The 23,701-nt window shown below is 37.8% G+C and overlaps 1 protein-coding gene across 2 annotated transcripts in view; it reads right to left on the bottom strand.

The window, feature by feature from the left end:
- LOC136833763 (zinc finger protein 227-like) overlaps positions 1–23,022 on the bottom strand; it is a 34,401-nt gene extending 11,379 nt beyond the window's left edge. Inside the window, exons 1-4 of one of the 2 annotated variants that reach the window (XM_067096001.1) lie at positions 22,531–23,022; positions 17,553–17,616; positions 11,756–11,973; positions 3,299–3,503 (exon numbers count right to left, since the gene is read on the bottom strand). In XM_067096001.1, the coding sequence (XP_066952102.1) occupies positions 3,299–3,503; positions 11,756–11,973; positions 17,553–17,563 (434 nt within the window). In that variant the 5' untranslated portion in view covers positions 17,564–17,616; positions 22,531–23,022. The remainder of the gene's footprint in view (positions 1–3,298; positions 3,504–11,755; positions 11,974–17,552; positions 17,617–22,530) is intronic. The other variant, XM_067096002.1, reaches the window with a different exon arrangement.
- Positions 23,023–23,701: the final 679 nt, after the last annotated feature.

Here is a 23,701-nt window from a genome sequence, read left to right as displayed (position 1 = left end):
TAATTTAAAATGGTAAACTAACACTAAAAACGTTTGTAAAGTGAACACTTACTATGACTGGCAAGACTTCTGGCTTGACGGACAAGAGAAGAGGAGGGTGGTGGGTGGGGAGGAGGTTATTGTGTGGAAGGAGACCCTCCCCCATCCAGGTCGGGGAGATCTCGTTCCAGAGATTCAACTCTTCTAGGTTTTTTTGGTGAACTTTTAATCACAAACTTATCCAATGTCTGTTGCCTTTTCCTTCCTTGCATAACTCTTCTGAAATGGCTCATTAAATTTTCATTGAGCATATTCACGATCCTGTTTAGTAACAATTTTGTCGGATGATACAATTCAAGGAAGCACTGGACATCATTCCACTTTTCCAATGCGGCTTTTATCACATCACTGCTGACATCTGTAACTTCCTCCCCATCCTCCTCTTCGTCAGTTGATTGCTCCCGAGCAAGTTGCTCCTGCTGCTCTTTGTGGAGTTGAACAAGTTAGATCCGCAGTCAAATCTTCTGAATGTTCAGCGACCAATTCTTCAACATCTTCGCCGTTGACTTGTAGACCCATACTGTTGCCCATGGACACAATTTCTTGCACAATCTCTGCATCAAAGCCCTCAAAGTCACAGACAGTTACGCACTGGGGCCAAAGTTTCCGCCACGCACAATTTAATGTGCGGTACGTAACTTCAGTCCATGCGTTATCAATGAGGGTTATGCAGTGAAAAACATTAAAGTGCTTCTTCCAAAATTCTTTTAAGGTTAATTTTGCCTCTTCAGTTACACAGAAGCATCTGGAGAAGAGCCTTCGTATATAATTTCTTAAAATTGCTAATGACTTGTTGGTCCATGGGCTGGAGAACAGAGGTCGTGTTGGGTGGAAGGAACTTGAACTGAATGAAGTCATGTTCACTGCAGTCAGCCAAGATGTATACGAAGGGTGTGCCGGGGGCATTATCCATGATCAGAAGGCACCGCAGGGGCAGCTTGTTCTCTGTTAGGTACTGACTCACGGTGGCGCAAACACTTCATCAATCCACTCCATAAACAAGCTCCGTGTCACCCATGCTTTTGTATTGGCCCTCCACATTACAGGCAGTCTGGCCTTATTTACGTTGTGCTGCTTAAAGGCACGCGGGTTATTTGAATGGTAGACAAGTAGCGGCTTTGGTTTCAAGTCGCCACTTGCGTTTGAGCATAACAAAAGCGTAAGCCTGTCCTTCATTGGCTTGTGGCCTGGGAGCGCCTTCTCTTCTTGGGTGATAAATGTCGTGTTGGGCATCTTCTTCCAGAAGAGGCCCGTTTCATCACAATTGAAAATCTGTTGAGCGACGTATCCTTCGCCTCCATGAACTCGCAAACTCGGGTCATTGAATGCCTCAGCAGGAGCCTTGTCTGCGCTAGCAGCCTCACCATGCCTAATTACAGAGTGAATGCCAGTTCTCGTCTTGAAGTTATCAAACCACCCTTTACTAGCCTTAAAATCATCTGGCGTGGCACTAGTAGAAGGAGTTTCCTTCAGCAAACTCTGATACACTTGCCGAGTTTTTCAAGCAGATGATCGCCTGCTTACACTATCACCTGCCATCTGTTTCTCATGTACCCACTTCAAAATGATTTTTCTGCCTCTTCGAGGGTTTGCGATCTCATCTTGGTTAGTACTGTCACTCCCTTCGCAACATTTGCTTCTTTAATGGCATCCTTGTTTTTCAAAATTGTCGAAATTGTCGACTTGGCCATCTTGTACTCACTTGCGATATCGGTCACGCAAAACACCACGTTCAAACTTTTCTATAATTTCTTTCTTTATTTCAATGGTTATCTTCCTCTGCACCCTCTTCTCACCATCACTCTTCACTTTCTTACTTTCACCACCACTCTTCACTTTCTTAGGGCCCATTATGAAGAAAATCACAATTTTAGCGCATAAAAAATGCTAAGCTTAATTGTGAACGTCTTGTACACAATGAGATGAGACAAAGAGTGATGCGTGGGTGACACCATGCGTGGGAGGCTGGAAGATGGCTGGTCCCATGGCAACTCAAACGCTCTCACGTGTGCTGGGCGATTTCGCGCATTTTTCAAATGTTTGTGTCTAAAAATTAGTTTGTGAAACAAAGTGAATTGTTATTTTCCAGAAATTTCCAGCATTTTTCAAATGTTCATGTCTCAAAATTAGTTCATGACCCAAACAGAATTTTTATTTTCCGCATTTTTTTGGGTATCTCAAAGTTAGTTAAGTAAGTCAAAGGGTGAAATTTTACCTATAATTTTGGTCGGGATCGAAGTTGTACGTGGGTCAATAAGTTCGTGAGTTAAGGGTCTACTGTATATAATATATATATATATATATATATATATATATATATATATATATATATATATATATATATATATATATATATATATATATATATATATATATATATATATATATATATATATATATATATATATATATATATATATATATATATATATATATATATATATAAGTGACAACATCAATGCACCTGTTTTAGGTAATTTGTACTTCCTATACTGGAAAACTGTCCTCTGGTGCAGATGTCTGCTTCTGCCAGAGATTTATCTTATTTAGATAGAGTGGTTCGTGGAGGTAGGTTTCTGTTTCCTAATAGTAGCAGTTACAACTTGGAACATCGATGGATGGTCTCTTGTTTGTCACTTTTTCATAAGTTGTGTTTCAACAGAGATCTTTCACATTCACAGTTGATCCCTGATCCCCTTTACGTGCAGAGAGCAACCCGATTCGCTGAACAGCAACAGCAATATGCAGTAAATGTGCCTCGCAGTCTAACTTCTCAGTTCCTGACTATGGAATAGCCTCCCAGAGGATGTTGTGCAGTTGGAAATTCAGATGTTCAAGCAAAAATGCAATGCATTACTGAGTACCCTAATACGTCCTGCATTTTAATACATTTTTATCTATTTATCTATTTATTAATTTATTTTTTAATAAGTGGGATCTCCTCTTTCTGTATTTGCCTTTGCTTCCTCTGCACTTCTTCCTAATGAACACCATATTCTTTGGAAGCTTGAATTTCAAGTCAATGGCCCCTGTGGGTTTGTTCCATATGAATAGGTTTCATCTACTGAATAATAATAATAATAATAAGGCTAATGTAAAGAAATGAGTTTGTGATCAAACATATATGCAATAATTCATGATTTCTTAAAAAATCTGTTTGTTATAAAAACCAATTAAACTGGTGTGCATAACAAATCAAGAGTAACTAGATGAAAAATTAAGGAGTTCTGTTAACTACTGAAAAAGACTAGAGACTAACTTGACAACTATAGCATCAGGATCCTCAATGGCTGGGTTGATATAGCATGGAGGAAACTCTTGAAACTCAATAATTTGCCGTGACTCTTGTTTGGTGTTATTTGGATTCTTGACAAGACGACTTTTCACTTGAAGATCATCAGCATTTTCAGTGGGCCCAAGTTCAATCACTTCCTCATCCATCAATTCACACTTTATGGGCAAATCTGAAAAGGTCGTTTTCATTGAATGTAAAATCACATAAAATCTTTGTATACTGACCCTAGTTTTCCATATAAACACTATTATAATACTAATGGGGTCACAGCTGAGATGTATCTTTAAAATTCATTTGATTTATATATAAGCCCATCACTTAACAATTCTAACTATAACTGAAAGCATCACAGAGAAAAGATATTCTCTCCCTTACTGGCATCACCGTTTTTATGCTTGTAAAGCAATTCAAGGATTACTGCTTTCAGAAAGTCTAAGGAAGAAGGATATATGGTTTTGCATCTATTAAAAAATAAGTTGTACAATATTTAAAACAGATTTTTTGAAGTACAGTACAGTACTGATATGAATTACTAAGCATTCACTTAAACAGACAGAATAAATATTCAAGCAGGAGCTGATATCTGCTTAACTTTAGGTTATAAGAGACACTGGCGAGTAATATGTTCATACTTTTGTATTTACAAATTGAATCAACTCAGGTTTTTTCAAGAAGCACTAGACCAGTGGTTCTCAACCTTTTTATTACCACGTCCCCTCTAAGAGCTGGTCCTTCCCTCCACGCCCCCCTTGCATCTATGAGTAAAATTCCCCCCAGATTAAGAGGGAATTAAAAAAAAAAGAGAAAGAGGAGTTTCGAGGGACAGGGAGGGAGGTAAATAATTACAAAATAATGGTGTTCGAGTCTAACTAGAGTGGTAGACTATAGAAATTAACGTTAAAAGGCTTATACTTTTTCATTTTTTTTATAAACTTCTGGATGTTAGTTCCTCACTCTTCTTAAGAAAATAACGAATATAATTCTGGAATTTTTAAATTTTCCCTAGGCCTCGCGCCTCCCCTGGAAATTGCTGACGCCCCCCCAGGTTGAGAACCACTGCACTATACCAATATACAAATATATACAAACGCACAGTTCAGCACTAGAAGAGAATGTCATGGCTGGCACTGTAGTACACTAGGCACCACTAAAGCAAGCACAGGTGGAGTTGCCTGTGAGGTACAAGATTCTCCAGGAATAATGTGTGACAGAAAACAACCTGCTAAAGCTGAGCTGGTTGTTTCTGCTGAGACAATGACTGCACTGACACCTTCCTGAGCTTGTTAACTGAGAAGTCAAAGGATTAGACCCTAATTACCATTATGTCTATTAGCATGCCCAGGCAATTCAACAGCTTCCTAAGAAAGAAATCTCACTTCTCCAGGTTCACCACAATAACAGATCAAGCTCTTTCCTTGACCAATTGTACTTTTGAGGATGCCAGGGTGAACCAATTGTTAACCCTCACAGTCTGGGCTAAATATATATTAAGCACACCCCTAGAGCAGACTAAACCTAACCCTCACAGTCTGGGCTGAAATATATATTAAGCACACCCCTACAACAGGCTAAATTTAAGGATGACCATTTAAAAAAAAAACATCAATGGAAAGAGGAAGATATGCATATGCATGGTATAAGAAAAAAATTCTAAAAAAATTTCTGCACCTTCCACGGGAAGTTGAAAGTAAATACTTCCAACCCTCTTTACCAAAACAGTTGTAAAAAACATGTTAATTTTACCATGTTATGTTTTTTCTAATAATTGTTTTTACTCTATTCTATAAAATTATAATTACAGCTCATACAATATCATAACAGATAAGAACTAAAATCAGTAACATGTTCTGAGTATATTTATTGTAAAATATTTGCGACACATCCTTGGATGGGAATGGTGGACAACATTTACCTTTGACATCTCAAGGCAAACTGATCTCTCTCTCCTGTATTGACTAGCTATTAAATTGCCATAAGAATTGCCATGAGTCATTTATGGCCCAAGAAAGTAATATGAACACTTTTCCTGCAAAATTCGTTCAAACTGTATGGCACGAAATGTTGATCGTCAGAGGACAATACAGTAGCCGGAATTTACCTGAAGCTATAAATAGTCGTCATTTGACGACGCCCACTCACAACGGGTTAAGGATGTCCAATTTAAAAAAAACACATCAATGGAAAGAGGAATATATGCATTTGCAAATGGTCTAAGAAAAAAATTCTAAAAACTTTTCTGTACCTTCTAAGGGAAGTTGAAAGTGAATATTTCAAACCCTGTGCGGGGCCTCTTTTCCAAAAGACAGTTGTAAAAATATGCTAATTTTACCAAGTTATAAGTGTTTTTTTTAGTTTTTTAATTTTATTTTGTAAAATTATAATTACAGCTCACACAAAATCATAACACATATGAACTAAAATCAGTAACAAATTCTGAGTATATATTTATTGTAAAGTATTTATGAGTCATCTTTGGATGGTCCACCTCAAGCAAGGCCGAATCTCTCCTAGAGCACTCTCTGACTCACGTCCTACTATCTGAAGAGTTGCCAATATTGATTTATGGGACATGGAACATTTTTCCTGCAAAATTTGTTCAACCTGTATGGCACGAAATCTTGAACATACAATTGATACCGCCTCCTGCGAATAGCTTAAATCCGGAATACTTGACACCCCTATAAAAATGCTAACTTTGATAGTTCAGACACCAAAAAACCCCCTCTAAAAATGCTTATGCAGGCAGTCCCTGGTTAACGTTAGGCAGGGGTTCTGTCCCTGGCCAAGCACTGCTAACTGAAAATCTCCGCTAACCGAAAATCAGCGATAATACTGCTGAAAACCCAGCATAATGGCGCTGTTAACCAGATATCGGCACCGAAATCCACACTTAACGGCGCTGTTAACTGGAGATCAGCACCGAAATCCCCACTTAATGGCCTTGTTAATCAGAGATTGGCACTGGAAATCTGGTTAACGACGTTGCTGGCCAAACGCCATAACACCGAAACGTCAATAACCGATGTCACCGGTAAGCTGGGACTGCCTGTACCCTGAGTAATATTGTAGTTTTATCACAAAAAGTGCATCTAGTCATGACAATGATATGAAAATACAGTAATTAGTGAATTTTTCTCTATGAAAAATACCATGAATACGTGAATTTTCCACAAATAATATGTATATACATTCCACAGAAAAATCCGCAAACAGGTGAAGCCGCGAATCTCGGAACCATGAATAGGCGGGGGTCCACAGTATACATATATATGTGACCCAGAATCCACCGCTTATATAAATATGTCACCTGGCCACAAGGGGTTAATACAAGGAACATATCCTGTGCACATGGGCTGAAGCTGATGCCTGAGTAAAAATGCATGAAAACAGTGGTATTGAGGCCAGTTGTAGCTGAAGCAGAGGTACTTCCTGGAGTCATGACGGATGAATATATGGAAATACTCAATCTTTACATCTACAGCAAGCCTGAAGTGCCCCTTTCTAATGGAAGCTTATAGTGAACATGGAGTTCCCATCCTGAAATATGTTTGATGAACGAACTTTTAAAGGGATGAGAGGTTGATGATCTGGTGGAGGTGATAACTATAGAAACCTGGAGAAAAACTTCCCTACCCAATGTGTTCATCCAGTCACCATCTGAATGCTTTTCCAATCATGCAAGTATGCAATGAACATTTTCATGATGTTGCCTTGTAATATGTATGTCTTTCCATAGTTTTGATATATTTACTCTTCTATTAATCATGTGTTAGGTGTAATAATAATAATTGTTGAAATATTTAGTGTAATGTCAGATCTCAAAAGAGTTAGTGATTAGATAACTTAACAACGTAATTTAGAATTAGTAGTACAGTATCTTTCTTAATAATAGCGTAGTAGCAAGAGAGAGAGATTCGAGTTTTAGACCAGACGTGCCATCTGTCATCAGTTAAGATAAGCGAGAGCTTTGTTTTGATTAAAGCGTTGACAGGTCGGGATAACAATTAAGATTTTGTCTCATAAGAGAAAAAGACTAATGATTTCACAATGTTACATGTGTTCCATACGATTTTCTGGTAAAAACGAGTACCTTTTTGGGAAATATGAACAAGTGTTACACTGAAGCACATAGCAATTAAGTCATGTTTATGATTAAATTGCTCTCATATGATTTTTTGTTCAAGTCATATACGCCTTTTTGAGGGTAAAAGCACATGTCTCGATTGAATACATCATCTTCCTTCTTCTAGAATTTTCTCTTGTATCTCATTCCGAAAATGCCTTAATGGCATCATCTGATTGTTTCATTTCTAACTGGAACCCAAAAGTTTGTTTATTCTGATTTCAGAGACTATTAGTGTTGGCTCCCTCTTTCTTCAAAAGATAGAAATTATTAATGTAAAGTGTTAGTGTGGTCACCAGTGTTAATCTTAGCTTTTGAGATCTGAATGTAGGAAAAGTTGTAACAGCGCCTAACAAAAATGTGTTTTGTGAATCTCGAGCAGCTGCATTTCAAGTGAATTTGAGAAAGTTTTCACAAGCTTGTGTAAGGTGAAGTGAATTTTACTTATTATTACCATGGCATAATAAGGTACATTAAGGAAATTTTGCCTTAGTGAAATTATTATTGGTAAATATTTTGTGTATTTTTGTGTGTTACTGTGTTTGCAATCTCTTGATTTTTCACATTTTATATATTGGTGATTTAACATTTATTTACTTAGAATTTTAAATATTTCTTAATAATTTAACATTGCATACTTGATTTAATTTTCATTTATTAAGATTTTCTTTTCAAATCTTGAGTAATTCTTGATAGTTTAAATTTTGCTTGACCAATTTAATTTCTTGATAAATTAAAGTTTTGTTTAATAATTTAACTCGAGAATTAATCAAATTTTTGTGTTGTTTTCAAGTAATACTAAATTTTTTCAGATTGTGAATTCTAATTATAAATTTTGAATAGGATTAATTGAGTGCATAAGGCAAAGTGATAAATATATTTTGTTCCTTTAGTTTTGCCAAAGTGAATTAAGACCAGGGAAACTGTTAAAGTTGTTTGAAGGAGTGCTGCCCTTTTGCTCTAGTATATTTCTTGTTTAATTGTTATACCTCACACTTGTTTTGATAAACTTAGTTTGATTTTTCACGTAATTAATGAGCTTTTTAAGGGATCACTGTTACCTTTAGAGTACTCAGTTGTAATTTTTATTGTTATGAGAGTTCAGGTATCTGGCTAAAGTGAGGTAAATTTTTGAACTCTGTGATTAGTTGTGTAATAACCAGGTACTTGGAACACATTGTGAAAATGTCCAGTTGAAAATCTATATAAATGTGGTGTCTGGATGTATGTTTGTATTCTGATCTTGATGACTGTGTAACACTTCCTCTCTCTGCTAAACTGGATGTGCCCAATATAGTGAGAACTAATGTTCAATACTTTAATTTCCCTAGGAATCTGCCTTTGCAATTTTTGAGTATCCTTTACATGTATCACTGGTTAACTGATTTTTATTTCATTTATATTTTTCACTCTCTTATTGATGCATCGACCGAGGGTTTGTATTTGTGTAGGAACAAATAGGCCAAAGGCCAAGTGCTGGGACCAGTGAGGTCATTCAACGCTGAAAAGGAAATTTGAGAGTAAAAAGATTTAAAAGGTGTAACAGGAGGAAAACCTTACAGTTGCACTATGAAACAATTGTTATGAGAGGGTGAAAAGTAAGATGTAAGATGGAAGAAAGATAATGTGAACAGATGTACAGTAAAAGGAATGAAAGAGGTTACAGCTAGGGGGCAAAGGAGCACTGCAAAAACCTTAAGTAATGCCTAAAGTGCAATACATAAAGTGCACTGATGGCACTTCCCCCCTACGGGGCAGAGATGCCAATAGCGAGTTCCCCAAAAGAAAGCACTTTAACAGAGTGATATACCCACTTCATAAGTGCTTCCACCTCGCTATAATGCCAAAGTACTTTACTGGTTTCATGGCTCTTCACTTTATCAGGTCAAGTAACTTGAAAAAACGTCTTCTGAATGGGAGAAGGATGGAAACCTGGCATAAAACTGGAAACTGAAGAAGTTGCATCCTGAGGACCTCCCTTAACAGAATTAGATATGTTTAACTTCTTATTCTACTGAACATGAGCCACGGTATAAATGGACAAAAGAAACTGCCAGTCAACAGGTTCATCCTAAGTAAAATGGTGAGGGGAAAGTGAAGTAGTGCAATCTACCAAATGCAAAAGCTGATGGAGAATCATCCGAATTGGGGTCAAATTCTGTAAAGTTTAAAGGAAAAACCCAAGTGGCAGAAACAGGCAAAGCCATGGACTGACACAGCAAAGTGGCAGGCCCCTGAGACAGTGACATTCCTGCCAGCAATAACACCACGGGAGGCAACAGGGAATGGAATTGAAGAGCCACTGGTACAAATAGGCACAATTGTCAAAAGGTGAGGAATATGAGGTAACAGACAGGGGATTGAGTAGGAGGGGCAGGGTTAAACAAAGTCTGAGACGGAAGAAATAAATTCTGATACAGGGTGAGTAAATGGTTGTTTAACCTGAAATAATGATGTGTGATTCAGAAACTAATAAAGTAAACTGAACACTAGCATATGGAACCCATGATAATGGTGAGTCAGTTGACTGGGAGGACCTAAAGACTGACCACTATGAGGGAACACTGACCCTTACCCATAATACTTGTACATTCAGTCAAGTGCCTAACTAATGCTAAAAGTTAAGTCATATCTTCCTCATGTTTACCTATCAGTTTCTCCTGAAACACATAGGAAGCATTAGAAGATGGAGCAGAAGGGGTGAGAGAGAAATCAGACCTATGAGGCAAAGGAAGACAGGGAGGAATAACACCAGAAGAAGGAATAGATGGAGCAGACTTATGTCCAGACCTAACTGCCTATGTAATCTATCAGCCTCTTGCATCTTCCGATACCTCACAAAATTATTCAGTTTCTCATCTGACCATTCCTTACATTCTTCACTAGAAGAAGAATACTCACACTCATTACTCTTACAGGTAACAAATACCATGTGACCACCATATCCAACCACCAACCAAATATTGTACATTCGGTTCATATAAAAGGAATTCTTACAGAGCCTAATACTTCTTTTTCCAGAGTGTCCTGATGAGTGAGTACCTGAAAGTACACATCCTTGAAGTCTATCAAAAGCATGAATGAAGTTGCTGTTTCTACTGGATTCTCGCACTGAGGGCGCCATCTTTAAGTCTGAAGGACAAACTCTTTTAACAGGGAGAGGCTGATTATCAGTCTCCAACCATGTGTTACCACATCCACCAGGAGAAGATGACTGTAGAATCCTGGAGACTACCACCCTACAACTTCTCTAATGCCATTCTCCTTTGTTGGGGGATGAATGAAATCTTGTATCCATCCTGAAGGGCTGATGCCACCTAGCATTCCATGATGTCTCTATGCCACACTACCCTTTGACAAGACAGGCAGCCCCCTACTCATGGCAGCAAAGAAGGGGATTACACTATCAACTCCTGCATCACATTTCCATGTATCCCCAAGGTAAAAGGAGTGCTCGACCTCTTCAAAGACCTACCCAACACAACAGGGTTCACAATTCCTCTTTCCTCCCAATTTAATCTTGCAATATATTTCAGGTGTAAAAAATCTCTCACTCTTTGTATACTTTTTAATCCTGAGCAGCCTTTGTAACAGCATGTGTCACATTCCTAATTTTACTTTTCTTTTGTTTCCTTCCCAATCAGCATAAGTTTTTATTATTTGGGACAGATCTCAAATACTGTTAAAAATAGCTTACATATTTGTGCTGTTAGGTGTGATCAGCATTATGAATAAAAAAAATAATGCTTGGCTGACCCAAAAGGCTTGCCCATAATCACTTGTCTCCCACCAGGTAGCATTGAAATGTTTGCCCTCTAGTCAGAATTCTTCCTGCTGTTGCCATGTTCATACTGTGTGAATTGGCAGATTTTCTCCTGAATGATATTGTGCTTGTTTTCTGTTTTGCTTTATGTTATCTACAACAATGGGTAGCTGGAGCATATGAAATTGAAAGAGACAGGAAGATGTCCCCCTGAACCATGACAGGGGGCTAAGAGTCTGAGGGTTGCTATGCTGTTCCTCCGGTTAGGTAAAAGTAATGGGTCTGTGTGGAAAAAAATATAATTTTTTGTATAAAGAATTCATTTTTCTAAACAAAACTTATTAATTTTATAGTAAGTGCCAGTTCTTTCATATCAGAAGAAACTTGATACATTGGTGCTATCTACCAAGGGGAGTGATTCTAAGCACTAGGTTTGTATTTAAAAAAATTAAATATGAAAGATTAATTGTTTATTTAAAATTAGCACATATCTCACAAAGGTTAAGAAAAGAAAATCATTAGTTAACCAACATACCTAGGACATCAGCCATGTCCAGCTCTAGCCGCCTCCTCTCTTCCTCTTCCTCATCCTCATCCTCATCTGAAGTTGGGTCCGTTAGAGGTAGCTGCAACTCCTGTAACTTTAATATGGATCTTGATAGCTCCACAAGGGAATGTTGACGTACATTGTGTTTGTGATAATGGTACACAGATGACAAAGGCTTGCCACAAATAATGCATTTCAATTGTTTCCTGAAAAAGACAACTTAGGATATTAATAAAAGTTTCTTTTCAAAACTCACTACATGTGCAAAATCACATTTCAAACATTGAATTCATCATCCCAAATTAGATTAACAAGATCGAGTCACATTTTTAAACACAATGGGCTCACCCAAATGCTGCTAGAACACAAAACTAAATAATCTTTATTTCATCTTGCCATTGTACTTTTACACCTGATAAGGGCATCTGAGAGAAAAGCTAAAACAAAATGGCATCTCTGGCAACATCAGACCCATCACTTGTCCATACAATGTACAGGAGAGTTCCTTTATATCCCAATGGGATGTTAGTTAAGTAAAGTTAGTAAAATATGAAAGGAGTTATATCATTCCTTGACCTATCCTCCAAAATATGGACCCCCTGTACTCACTATGTCATAAATGTCATTGCTGTGTTAGCTACTTGTTGATGCTCCAACATTTGGTGCCTTTCAGCTCTTAATTTTCCTGGATAAAGTTGGTATGATGAATTTGTAATTATTTTAAACAAAATATAGCAAATTTTAAAAGTAATTTGTATTTTTCCTAACATACAAACCTGAAATTCTTTACATGGAGATTTAGTTTGCAAACAAGCTAGAGCAGCCATTCAAACTTATTGACAAGGTAGTAAAATACTGACAGGCAGGGAGAAACCCCGCCCACCTGTCGGTCTGCACTCCACTTCACCTTCTGGCCAGATACCAGAGTGAAGGGGGGCTGAGGTGGGACATTAATGTAAAGGGCTTCACGTTTGTATATTTGGAAAAATACAAATCACTTTTAAAATATGCTATTTGTTCCTATAAAAATACAAACCTTTGTTTTTTACTTAGGGGACTCATCCATTGGTGGGAGGAATCTGGGTACCCTCTGAAGTGACTGGTAGGTTCACCCAACCTGGGGTGTTACCTTCTTGGTCCATTTAGGAGTAGCGGATGGTACCCTGCACCTCTAGCAACTGCACATATGGGATGTAGCTGTTGCCAGACTTCCAGACCATTAAGTAAAGGGTTTGTATGCCATTACTCAATCAGGCTGTAAGAACCCATACTTAAGTGTCAGAGACAATAACAGGCAAATATGATCAACAAGTTTGCTTTATTGTATTTCCTCCTCTCCCCTTGCCAAGAGAGGAGGGAAAATTGCAACCGTTCACTGCCAATGAAAAGACTGGTGCCAGTCAGCTACCTAACCTGCACTCATCTCAGTCCAGCTTATAAACAGAATGGCACTTCTGACTCTCTGTTATCAGAGATGAAGGAAAAAGCAAAGAGTGGGAGGAGAACCAGTCAGTCCTATCCTGTTTCCTGCCAGCCAGATACCTAGATGAGGTGTTATCAGTCCGAGCTAGGCTCACTATCCAACCCACTGAGCAGCCATGGAAGCTAGCGTGGGCAACATTCCTTAGGTAAAATATTGTGCAGGCGATTATACCCAATCACCTCACTGCAAGTAATACCTGAAAGACAACAAGTTACTACTGAGTGAAAAGTATGAGGTGACACCCCTACATCATGCGCTCTTGTCAGGGCTGCAATTCTACTTCCAATCTGGAAGAGACAACCCCTGAACATCAATTTACAGTGCCAGGAGAAGTGCATATACATGGAAATTCCTTCCTTAACTCTGTTAGGACTAACCAAAGAGTTGTTGACATACAAATCTGAGGTGACAAGTTCCTTCCAGATAATACTACAGCACTCAAAACAGAACTCAGCAATATCTCGCAAGAGTCTCAATAGAAAAACCCTTCACTGATGATAATGAGAAAGATATAAACTGACATGACCAACAGTTCTGAATCTCATTACAAAACTCAGGACAATTCTGAACAAACAGCTCTCCATCCTCCCAAGTACCATACATACGAGAGCCCAGATGACTCGCCTATACCTATGCTGACATCAGGGCTAAAAAACAACACAGTCTCTGGGTGCAAACCTATGACTGACAACCTCAAAAATATTTGTATGGGCTAATGAGTCAAACTCCTAAAGCTCTGATCAGAGAGATATCTAGTCTCCAACACCAATATTTGGAGACAATTCTAGTCTTGTAAACAGCTGCTCAAAGAATAGAAGTACCCAAGAACTCCAGTGGAGAGAAGAGAGAACCCTATCGTCAGGGGAGAGGCTGAAAAACATCCAAGGGAAGTACCAGAACCCTCAATGCCTGGAGATACCAAACTATAAAAGGCTGGATCTAAGGTTTAACTAGAGAGAAATATCTCACAGGACATCCAACCACAAAGCTAGCAGGTTTGGATATTACTTGGCATGGACACATAGGAAGTCCTAGATTTTGCCAAGGAAAAGAAGAAATCAACCTGCTGTTGATTACTTGATAAAAGACAAAATGGCAATCAAGACATGAGGTTTGAGGTTGCCTTCCAGGAAAGAGACCTTTGTCCATGCTTGAACCAAGAGCATGGAGAAAAAAGAACCCCAGAGCTACCTGTTGTGCCGAACAGTAGCCAGGTGTAAGCTCAGGGCCTGGAAATCTTAAACAACTTTTTTGCCATACAGGTGTTTAAGGACCAACGTCCCTGTTACCTTTCTCTGATTGTAGAGCTGGTGTCGAAAAGTATCTGGACATCAGCCTAAAAGTGAGACTTACCACTCTGAGCAATGTCCAAGTGTGCATCCTACCCCTCATTGGATGTGTCCTTCCACAAAAGCATCCTTCTACGCCCCATTGGATGCATCTGACCACAAAAGCTAGTCATATTACAGGCAAACTGGACAAAATACCAAGAGTTCTATCCCCAGAACCACACCAACCCTGGAATCCAATAGTTCCATCCTTTAGATATCATTGTAAATAATCCATACAGTACTGATATCCCTCAGTTCCAAACATTATCAGGTAGTTGATGATCCTACCACAGTTCTCACTATTAGCTTCAAATATAAACCCCCATACCAGCTATGATACCTTTTTCTATTTATCAGGTCAAATAAATTTTACCAAAATTGGGAATTTCCACAAGACTTGATCAAAATGAATAAGTAACAATATAATGTATATAGGACTCCTGGACTCGAACCCGGGAATGAATTCCTGGGATTCAAGAGCCCCCTCACCACTACAAGGTGGTCCAAAGTTAAGGGGGCCCTCCTAGAAGAAGAAACATCTAAAGGAAAGAAAGGAAGGGGAATCACTCCTTACTAAGTCTGGATGAAAGGACCATATGGGCTAGATGGACTAGCTAGCTAGGCTAAACTGGCACCCCAGGATTCCAGGGAGCCCTGGGTAGGGGCTGCACCCATACATGGAGTATGGATAGCAGCAGGGGTCCCAGGCAGGTGGCTTGAGAGCCTTGACCAGACTGGTCAGTCTGGGAAAAGGTTGCACCAAAGCATGGAGCATGGGTAGCGGTGGGGGTCCAGGACCAGCAGTCCGAGAGCCTTGACTGGATCGGTACCTCATGGACTGGATGGGCCTAGGCAAAACCACAAGTGCCAAGGTACTATACCATGAGCCAAATCAGTCCTCTTTCTCAGAAAAGGATCAAATGCTGGAAGCCTATCAAGACTTCCTGCAAGAAGAGTCAGACACAGTAGCTTTCTTCTACCCTCACTTTAAAGTATCAAAGAGGATGGTAAAACACAATGGAAAACTCCACAATACCTGTCACTACCAAGCAACCCAATCCAAAAATCAAACTCATCAATAGTGGCTGCACCACATGACCAGGTTGCTCTAGCCCTCTCTAACAACCCTGAAGAGCTGGAGACAGATGGGGCAAAGTGCTACCCTGCCAACATGGCCATTCGACCATGGAAGGGCTGGGAACACTGGTTCACTGCTCCCCAAAAACTCAATTCAAAACTGAGTATTCGGGAACCAAACGATCAGCGTGAATAGGCTGTGCAGACCGTTCCCCTTGCCATCCTGAAAGATTGCTGAGGAGGAGTCGAAGTCTTTCCCCATCACCCTGGTTGCACCTGGACTATTGGCAAACCTAACCCAACCCATAGGCAGGGTAACAAAGCCAACAGTCTGTGCAAAAACCCTCTCTGAGTGATCTCTATGGATTGCAGTAAGAAGGGATGAAGTGATTACCTGTTACTAAGGTCATCTGACCATAGAAAAGCAGGAAGAACACTCCAGATGTCTGAACTCGAAGGTGGCCGGAAGCAAAATGGAGTACAGACTGACAGGTGGGCAGGGCTTACCCCCATTTATCAGTAGTTTATTACCTTGTCATAAGTTTGAATGGTCGTTCTAGCCCACATTCTCAAGCTAAATCCATGTGCAATGAGCAAAGGTTTGTATCTCCGTAGGAACAAATTCATATAACATGGTTGCTAATCTAAATGTTCTTTGTTTCAACACTGGGGGGAAGAAACATGAAATCTGTTCACCTTAAGATTCTCTAGCTTAGATGAAAAACTGAGCAATTATGTAGCACTTAAAACAATTCCTGCTATCTAAAGTCCAATAGATTCATGAAATACCAAATAATAAACTGCAAATTGGTCAAGTATTTGTACAATGGAAATCATAGCCACACAGCACACTGCTTAATACTCCATTTTGAAAAGGACAACCATGCAAATATGTACTTAGATAAATCAAATGGATTCAGTGCACAAAACAGGTAGAAATAACATGAAAGGTAGTGAAGCCTGCAAAACTTGACTGTCATAGACAAAATAGTTCAAAAGTTATGAGCTTCCAAAATTGTCACAAAATTTTGCTTCAGTGCTTTGAGCACTGTTATATACTCATTTACATTCCAATTCCTAGTCAAGCTGTTTATAACTTGTCTTTAATATTCCTTCCTCTTTAACATCTCTGGTGTTGCTTTGTACATTTTCACAGCTATTCTCTTTCCAATGTGTTACTTTTGTTATTAAAATCTAACTTTCTTGTGTGTATGCCCACTACCTACTCTTTCTTGGATATTCATAGTAGATTTTAGCCTAATTTTTGCTTTCCCATAATTTCACACAAGTTTTTGCTGTCATGTACTATTCTACAAGTTCTTGTGATTGAAGATCTGAACTTATTTTCCGTGAATTTCATTAGTAGTAATAAGATTTCAAATTTATATTCCCTTCAGTGCATTTTGTTGAAGGCATTTTACTGGCAAATAGCATTTCACTGCCTCCCCTTCCTTATTGGGCAGAAATTCCCTATGTTAATATTTTCATTTGCTACATATTATTACTGTTTATAGCTCAAAAGTTTTCACATATCTAGATGGTAAGCTACTATTCATAATTGCTTAGTTACTGGACTACTATCCATGTTTTGTGTTAAAATACCTATGCATTGCCACAATTGTACAAAAATCCTTTGACTAATTCTGTGATCAATTATTTCAAAAGGGTGGTACACTCGTCACTGATGCCTAAACATTATGAATTTACTGGGCTCACCCAAATTAGCACAATTATGGCACTAATTTAAAAAGTTAGTCCATTTATGATCCCTTGCTATGATGAAACTTGTTTTCCAGTAAAATGTTCATGGGTCTGTATTAGAAAAATTTGTTTTTTTAAAAAAATAATTAAAAATAAACATTGAGCCTTGAAGCAAAACAGTAATAAAACTTACTCTTTCTCCATTGTCAGCTGAAGAATGGAAAAGTTTTGGCCATTCTTCTCATACAATGATAATTCTGAAAAATAAAATGAAATGAGCACTATATATATATATATATATATATATATATATATATATATATATATATATATATATATATATATATATATATATATACAGTCAATAAATTAATCACTTGAGACTCTGCAGTTCTCGAAAGAAACTTGAAAAAAAATCTTTTACAGAATTTTTCATCTAACATAAACCATACAGCACAGTACATTTTCTAAACTGATGCTCACTGAAGTCAATATCAAACCAATGCACAATGACCATTTAATACTAAAACACCTGCTACTTTTTTTTTTTATTTCCTCACAAAATAGTATTCAATTCTATGGAGACTTGACAAGCAACTTATGGCATTTAAGCTTATTCACTAAGATGCACAGTATGCACAGAATAATGAGTATACAGTATATAAAAAATGTGAAAATTTGGGGTTCTCTAACCCCAGACATATTATGTTAATGAATAAAGTAAAATGGATTTTAACACTACTCAGCCGGGCAATTTTCCAAAATTAAAGTACCACCACCTGGATATAAGATGTCTGTCCTGTTATTCAATTTGAATTCATAATACTGTAATTATCTATCTTATGTTCAAGTAAAACTCTTGTTCATTACAAAAATGAGGAAAATTTTATGGTAATCATGAAATACTGCACTGTATATAGTTTTTAAATAAAAAATAATATGCAATAGTATACAGGTCCATTAGAACACCTGAATCAGCTGCAATCAGGAGAGGTATGGTGGGTGGGCAATTTTCTTTAATGGGCTTATAAGTGGAAAAATTAATTCATAAGAATTTATCATATACTATATCATGACAAGCTGAATACCTTATAATAGTCTAAGTAGCTAGCTACTTACTGAGATTGATATTTTATGTACATATATATATATATATATATATATATATATATATATATATATATATATATATATATATATATATATATATATATATGTGTGTGTCTGTATCTTATGTAATGTGTGTGTAATACCAATGTCTGTCTAATAAATGTCATTAACTTCTTGCAATTTTCCCTAGTCTATTCTTTCCAATCAGAAAGAAGGGACAACCAGCTTCCCTTCCTTAATGTCTCCCTCAACAACTGCTAACACTGAAACCTCAGTCTATGTTAAGGTCATATATTAGTTTGAAGACTGACAAATCAACCTGAAGGGGAAAGTAGCTTGCTCAATCTGCTGGAAGGAAACTTTTGAATGGCAAATCAGGCTATTAACCTGATCCAAAACACCATGAGCATGGAGCAACCCCAGCAACTGAAATGACTGTCTCATCTCTAGAGTGTATCCTAGAGTACATTCTATCAACGAGATGGGTTCACTGTAGGAGAAATGGTTGCTTTCCCAAGATCAGTAAGTTCACAAATGAACTCAACTATCCCTTGAAAAATCTGTTCCAACTCTGCCAGAAGGGTTCTGATGGAAAGTCATTCAGATTCTAACGGATTCCTCAAAGCATAAGTTAAATTTTCTCCTGAAAGAGAGGCTTGAGTGCTCTTTGACCTTGTGGCATCAACTGTTAAATCAGAAGTCAAGGTTGACTTGTAACTGCTCTAAACCAAGGTCCACATTCCTGTAGAATTTCACACATTGAGCTTAAAACTTAACTAGTAAAGACTATGGATGAACACATGCTATCATGTATAGGTACATCAAGTCTCAAATGAACCAGGACACCCAAAGTGTCTGCATGTTCATATACACTATGGTGTCCAGTGATATTGTAATATGTGATCTTTCTTATGTGAACTTCTGTCTGTATGTGTACACTGAGAGTTCTGAATGAACCAGGCACTGCAAGAAATGATGAAACAGGTTCATAAACACATTCAAGGGAATGTATTTTCAACCTTACCTACAACAAATGCCAATGCCAACCCTTGAAAAAGGGAGGCACTCACTCAGTCCCTTGAGACTTCTTGTGAGAAGGTTTGTGAGACATCTTTCACCTTTAACTTCCAACAGATGGAAGGCAGGGCAGAAGATGACAAGGAGGAGGAGTTTGATGAGGAATAAGAAGAGAAAATAGAAACGCACTTTTATTTCTTCACTCTATTCTGTGCATGAGTCTTTTTCTCTTCAACTACAGATGTCTTAAGGCAGGCAGTAGAGTCACAGAGTTCAGCCAGTGCTCAATACTGTGGAAGCATCTCCAAAGGCAAGGACAAGGACAACTCCAACAGGAAGTTCAACCCTTACTGGGAGCAACAGTGAAAGATGAGCCACTAGGAATTCCTGAAGAACAAAACATAAGTGGTCAAACACCTGTTTATGTCTTTCCCACCTTTCATTGTTTACTTTTCTTGTTTAAATCCATGAAAAAAAGCACAATGATTAAACATACATAATATGAAAAGACAGCTTTACTCTACCACAACTGAAGGAAAAAGTGGCAGTTTACAGCATATGAGTGAGGATTTCCCCAACTAACCTGCCTACCTCCAATTATGCAACTTGTCCCTAAGTTTCAAAGCTTCAGCTCACACAGGAATACCCTACAAAGCTTAAAAGGTGGTCATTTGTATTTCTATAAAAACATCCTGCATTCCATGCATTTTTAACCATTACTGTTGGGGCAAACCACTTGTTTCTTATTCCCTATCCCTTTATGAAGATGGCATTTGTAGGGGGATCATTCACTGGGAAATGTGGTTTTTGGGTGGAAAAACCAGAATCAGTTAACTGCAGTGTATGGTTCTCATGCAAAATTTGGGTAATAGGCTACTGCAGAATTTGCACATATTAGCCTATTTCCATGGGTTGCAGCCTGCTTAACAGAAGATCAAAGATATGCTGTATTTCAGGAGGACTACATCCTACCCAATCTATTGTAGGGTGCTGTGCCCAGACATGGCTTGGAGGGGGGAGCATTATGACAATGTGCATAGCAAAACTTGTGCAAAACTATTCTGCAACATTACAAAAATTTAGTACCAACGACTACATAAATAAATAGGTAAACTTTTATAAGTTGCCAAGAAGACTCCAGCCAGCCATTTTTGCATGAAAAACCATTTTTGGGTTTTCATGCAAAATGGGCTACAAAATGATTGGCCATTAAAAGAACCTAACATAACCTATGGGTGTTTAATGATTACAAGTTTCCCACATTACCTATGGAGGGGGCAGTATTCTTACCTTATGTCGTAATTTGATTAATTTTTTATTTATCATTGAAGCGTGCTGTTTATGGAGTTCAAAATAACAAGAATGAAGAGCTCTTTTCAAAAACGTAAGTTACAATTTCATAGCATATATTGGCATCTTATAAAATAATACCAATAAATAAAAAGTACAAGTACCCTAGTCTAAGTGGTAATGGTAATTATTGAGATACACTCCAGCCTTATGTGCAACCTAGCAGACCAGTGGACTTCAATGCAATGACCCATATGACCTCTACTAAAGAAATGAAACATAGAATTTAGGCCAAACGTCAAGCACTGGGATGTATGAGGTTATTCAGCACTGAAAGGGAAATTGAGAGTAAAAAGGTTTGGGAGGTGTAGCAGAACCTTGCAGTTTCACAATAAAACAATTCTTGGTAGAACTAAGCATTGGCTCCGCTTCCAGTATTTCCTTTAAAATCAACTTCCCCTAGGGTATTTTGGTTACCTATCAAGTAATCATTGTTATTTTTTGTCGGTCGTCTGTAATTAACCTGATAACTGATTATGTTTTTGTATGCTGGGCATCCTGGAATGCTATCGTGCATGTGGAGTGTTATAAGGGAACTTTTGGTTTCCTTTACCAAGGGGCACAGCCCCGACTAAGTAACACAGCCTACTAGGTTACGTTAGGTTAGTATGGTTCCTTTAATAATGGATTTCCTTAGCCAAGTCCCTTCTTGAACATATGGCTCCCTAATGACGTTTGTATTCACGGAACCATTCCATGGAGAGATATGCCTATTACTTAGAAATAACCTAATTTTTTTAGGGTGGAAAGTCAGATGGAAGAAAATATGAACCGAGGTAAAGTAAAATGAGAGGCTGCAGCAAGGGGCCAAAGGTATAATGCAAAGACCCTTTAATGCCCATAGTATAGTACTAACCCACTAGGGGGTACATGATTATTTGCCAACATAAACCATGTGGTCTCAAACCAACAAACGAGGAACATTAAGTTGGGCTGACTTAGCTGAACATTAAGGGAACAAGTTAGAGATTTGACATAAAACTTGATTTTTGTATCAATCATTCAGTAGCAGTAAAGCATTAGCCTAACCAGGTAGCCTTCAGACCGAATATCTGCAGATCTGAAGGTTGAGCAAATTTTACAAGTTGCCAATAAGATCTGCCAGCCATTTTTGTCGAAAAAACCATTTAGAGTTTTTTTGCAAAAATTGAAATAATTGGGCACTAAAAAGAACCTTAAAATACCAATATTTGGTTACAATTTTGCCGTATTAGCTATGGAGGGGAGGGTATTCTTACCTTATAAGTCCTAAATTTTCTAATTTTTTTATTTGTCATTTGCGAATAGTGTTTATGGGGTTCAAAATAATGAGAATGAAGAGTTCTTTTCAAAAATGTAAGTTACAATTTCATAGTGTGTATTGGCAACTTATAAAATAATACCGATTTTGATTAGGCTAGGTCTAGGCAGCCCCAGCATGGTTTATGATCCGTTACACTAATCTTTGGGGATAGGTTTTAAAATTTAAGATATGTGACAAAGTAACTAATAGAACCATGCTTTATATTATGTGGACATTTATTTCACCATCGCGATTCTTTGTAAAGGCATCCAACAAGACTCTACCAGTGTGCTTCCAAGAGTCACAGGTTCGAAATGTTTTGGTTGTGATTTATTTTCCAATTGTGAACGAAACTTAACGACGTAAGGTTTATGTAGGGAACTAAAGAAAGCTTTCCACAGGGTGAACGTACCTTCTCACTGAGTTCTACTTAGTAACTGAGTTTAATCTTCCCCCGAATTTGAGCCACAAAATATTTAACAAAATGTAAATACACAGCTACGAATCACAGAGCAATCAAATTCAAGATGGCGTATTGTTTTGTTTTGAAATATATTCGCAACCCACGTGTTTCCTTGGCGCAAAATACAAGTAATTGGTATTCTTTTACACTATCACATTGGACTTTTCTGTCATTTATCTTGCATTATCAATGAGGCTAATCATGCGCTAATGTGTATCAACACAATGCTTCCATCATCAACTTTTTAATGCTACTAAATTTGGAAAAATCATTATTTCCAAATAAGATCAGATTACGGTTCCATTTTAATTAATTTAAAATGACACTGTGATTGTGAATAAGCAATGAAACTAAATAAAGGTTGCTTCACTAAAAAAAAAAATCATTTCACATTAAAATCATCCAAACTTCGCTTCTGAGAGTGTACCAAACGCCATCTAATCATTCACTAGTTGCTTTTGATTAAGCCAGCTGTATACCGGCACGGGCTCTTGCTTCACTTTCACTTTGGTTTTATGTACAGCCCTCCACAGGGATGATTCCCTCTCTGGCGGGCCCATGTACGTCTTTAAGATGTTTCTTATATTTTATAATTCTCTTTTAGTGTTTTCTCGTCAGTATCGTAGTTCCTGCAGAATAGTTGAGTCTTTAGTTCTTTTTTAAATTTGCTTTCTTCTTGTATGAACTTCAATTCAGGCGGTATTTTTTGTACAGTTTGGTGCGCAGTGTACAAATGCTCTCTCGCCTGACTTACAGTTTGTTCTAGGTTCAAATAGCCCATATGCTTCACTTGCATGTCTGATTACAATATTCATTTCAGGTCTAAAGAAAGCTTAAGCAGTTTCTCAGATATGTTGGTTCACCATATTTTAGTGCTTTAAATACTGTATGCCATTCATTTATTTCTCTCCTGCATCTTCTACGAATACAAATTTATGATTTCAAATTGAATGAAGGATCGTTTTATTTCCCTGTGTATACTAATATGTTTTAGACAAGCAGGGACGTCAGTATTCGCAGAAAAATAAGAGGTCTTTCATGTAACTTGAACAGTATGATCATTTGTATTCCTATGACATGCTGGGGAGAAATAACTGAATAGTTAGATGGCACTTGGTAC

Source organism: Macrobrachium rosenbergii, chromosome 52, assembly GCF_040412425.1.
Source record: "Macrobrachium rosenbergii isolate ZJJX-2024 chromosome 52, ASM4041242v1, whole genome shotgun sequence".
In the NCBI taxonomy this organism is placed as follows: domain Eukaryota; kingdom Metazoa; phylum Arthropoda; class Malacostraca; order Decapoda; family Palaemonidae; genus Macrobrachium; species Macrobrachium rosenbergii.
This window is presented reverse-complemented; position numbering and strand designations above follow the sequence as displayed.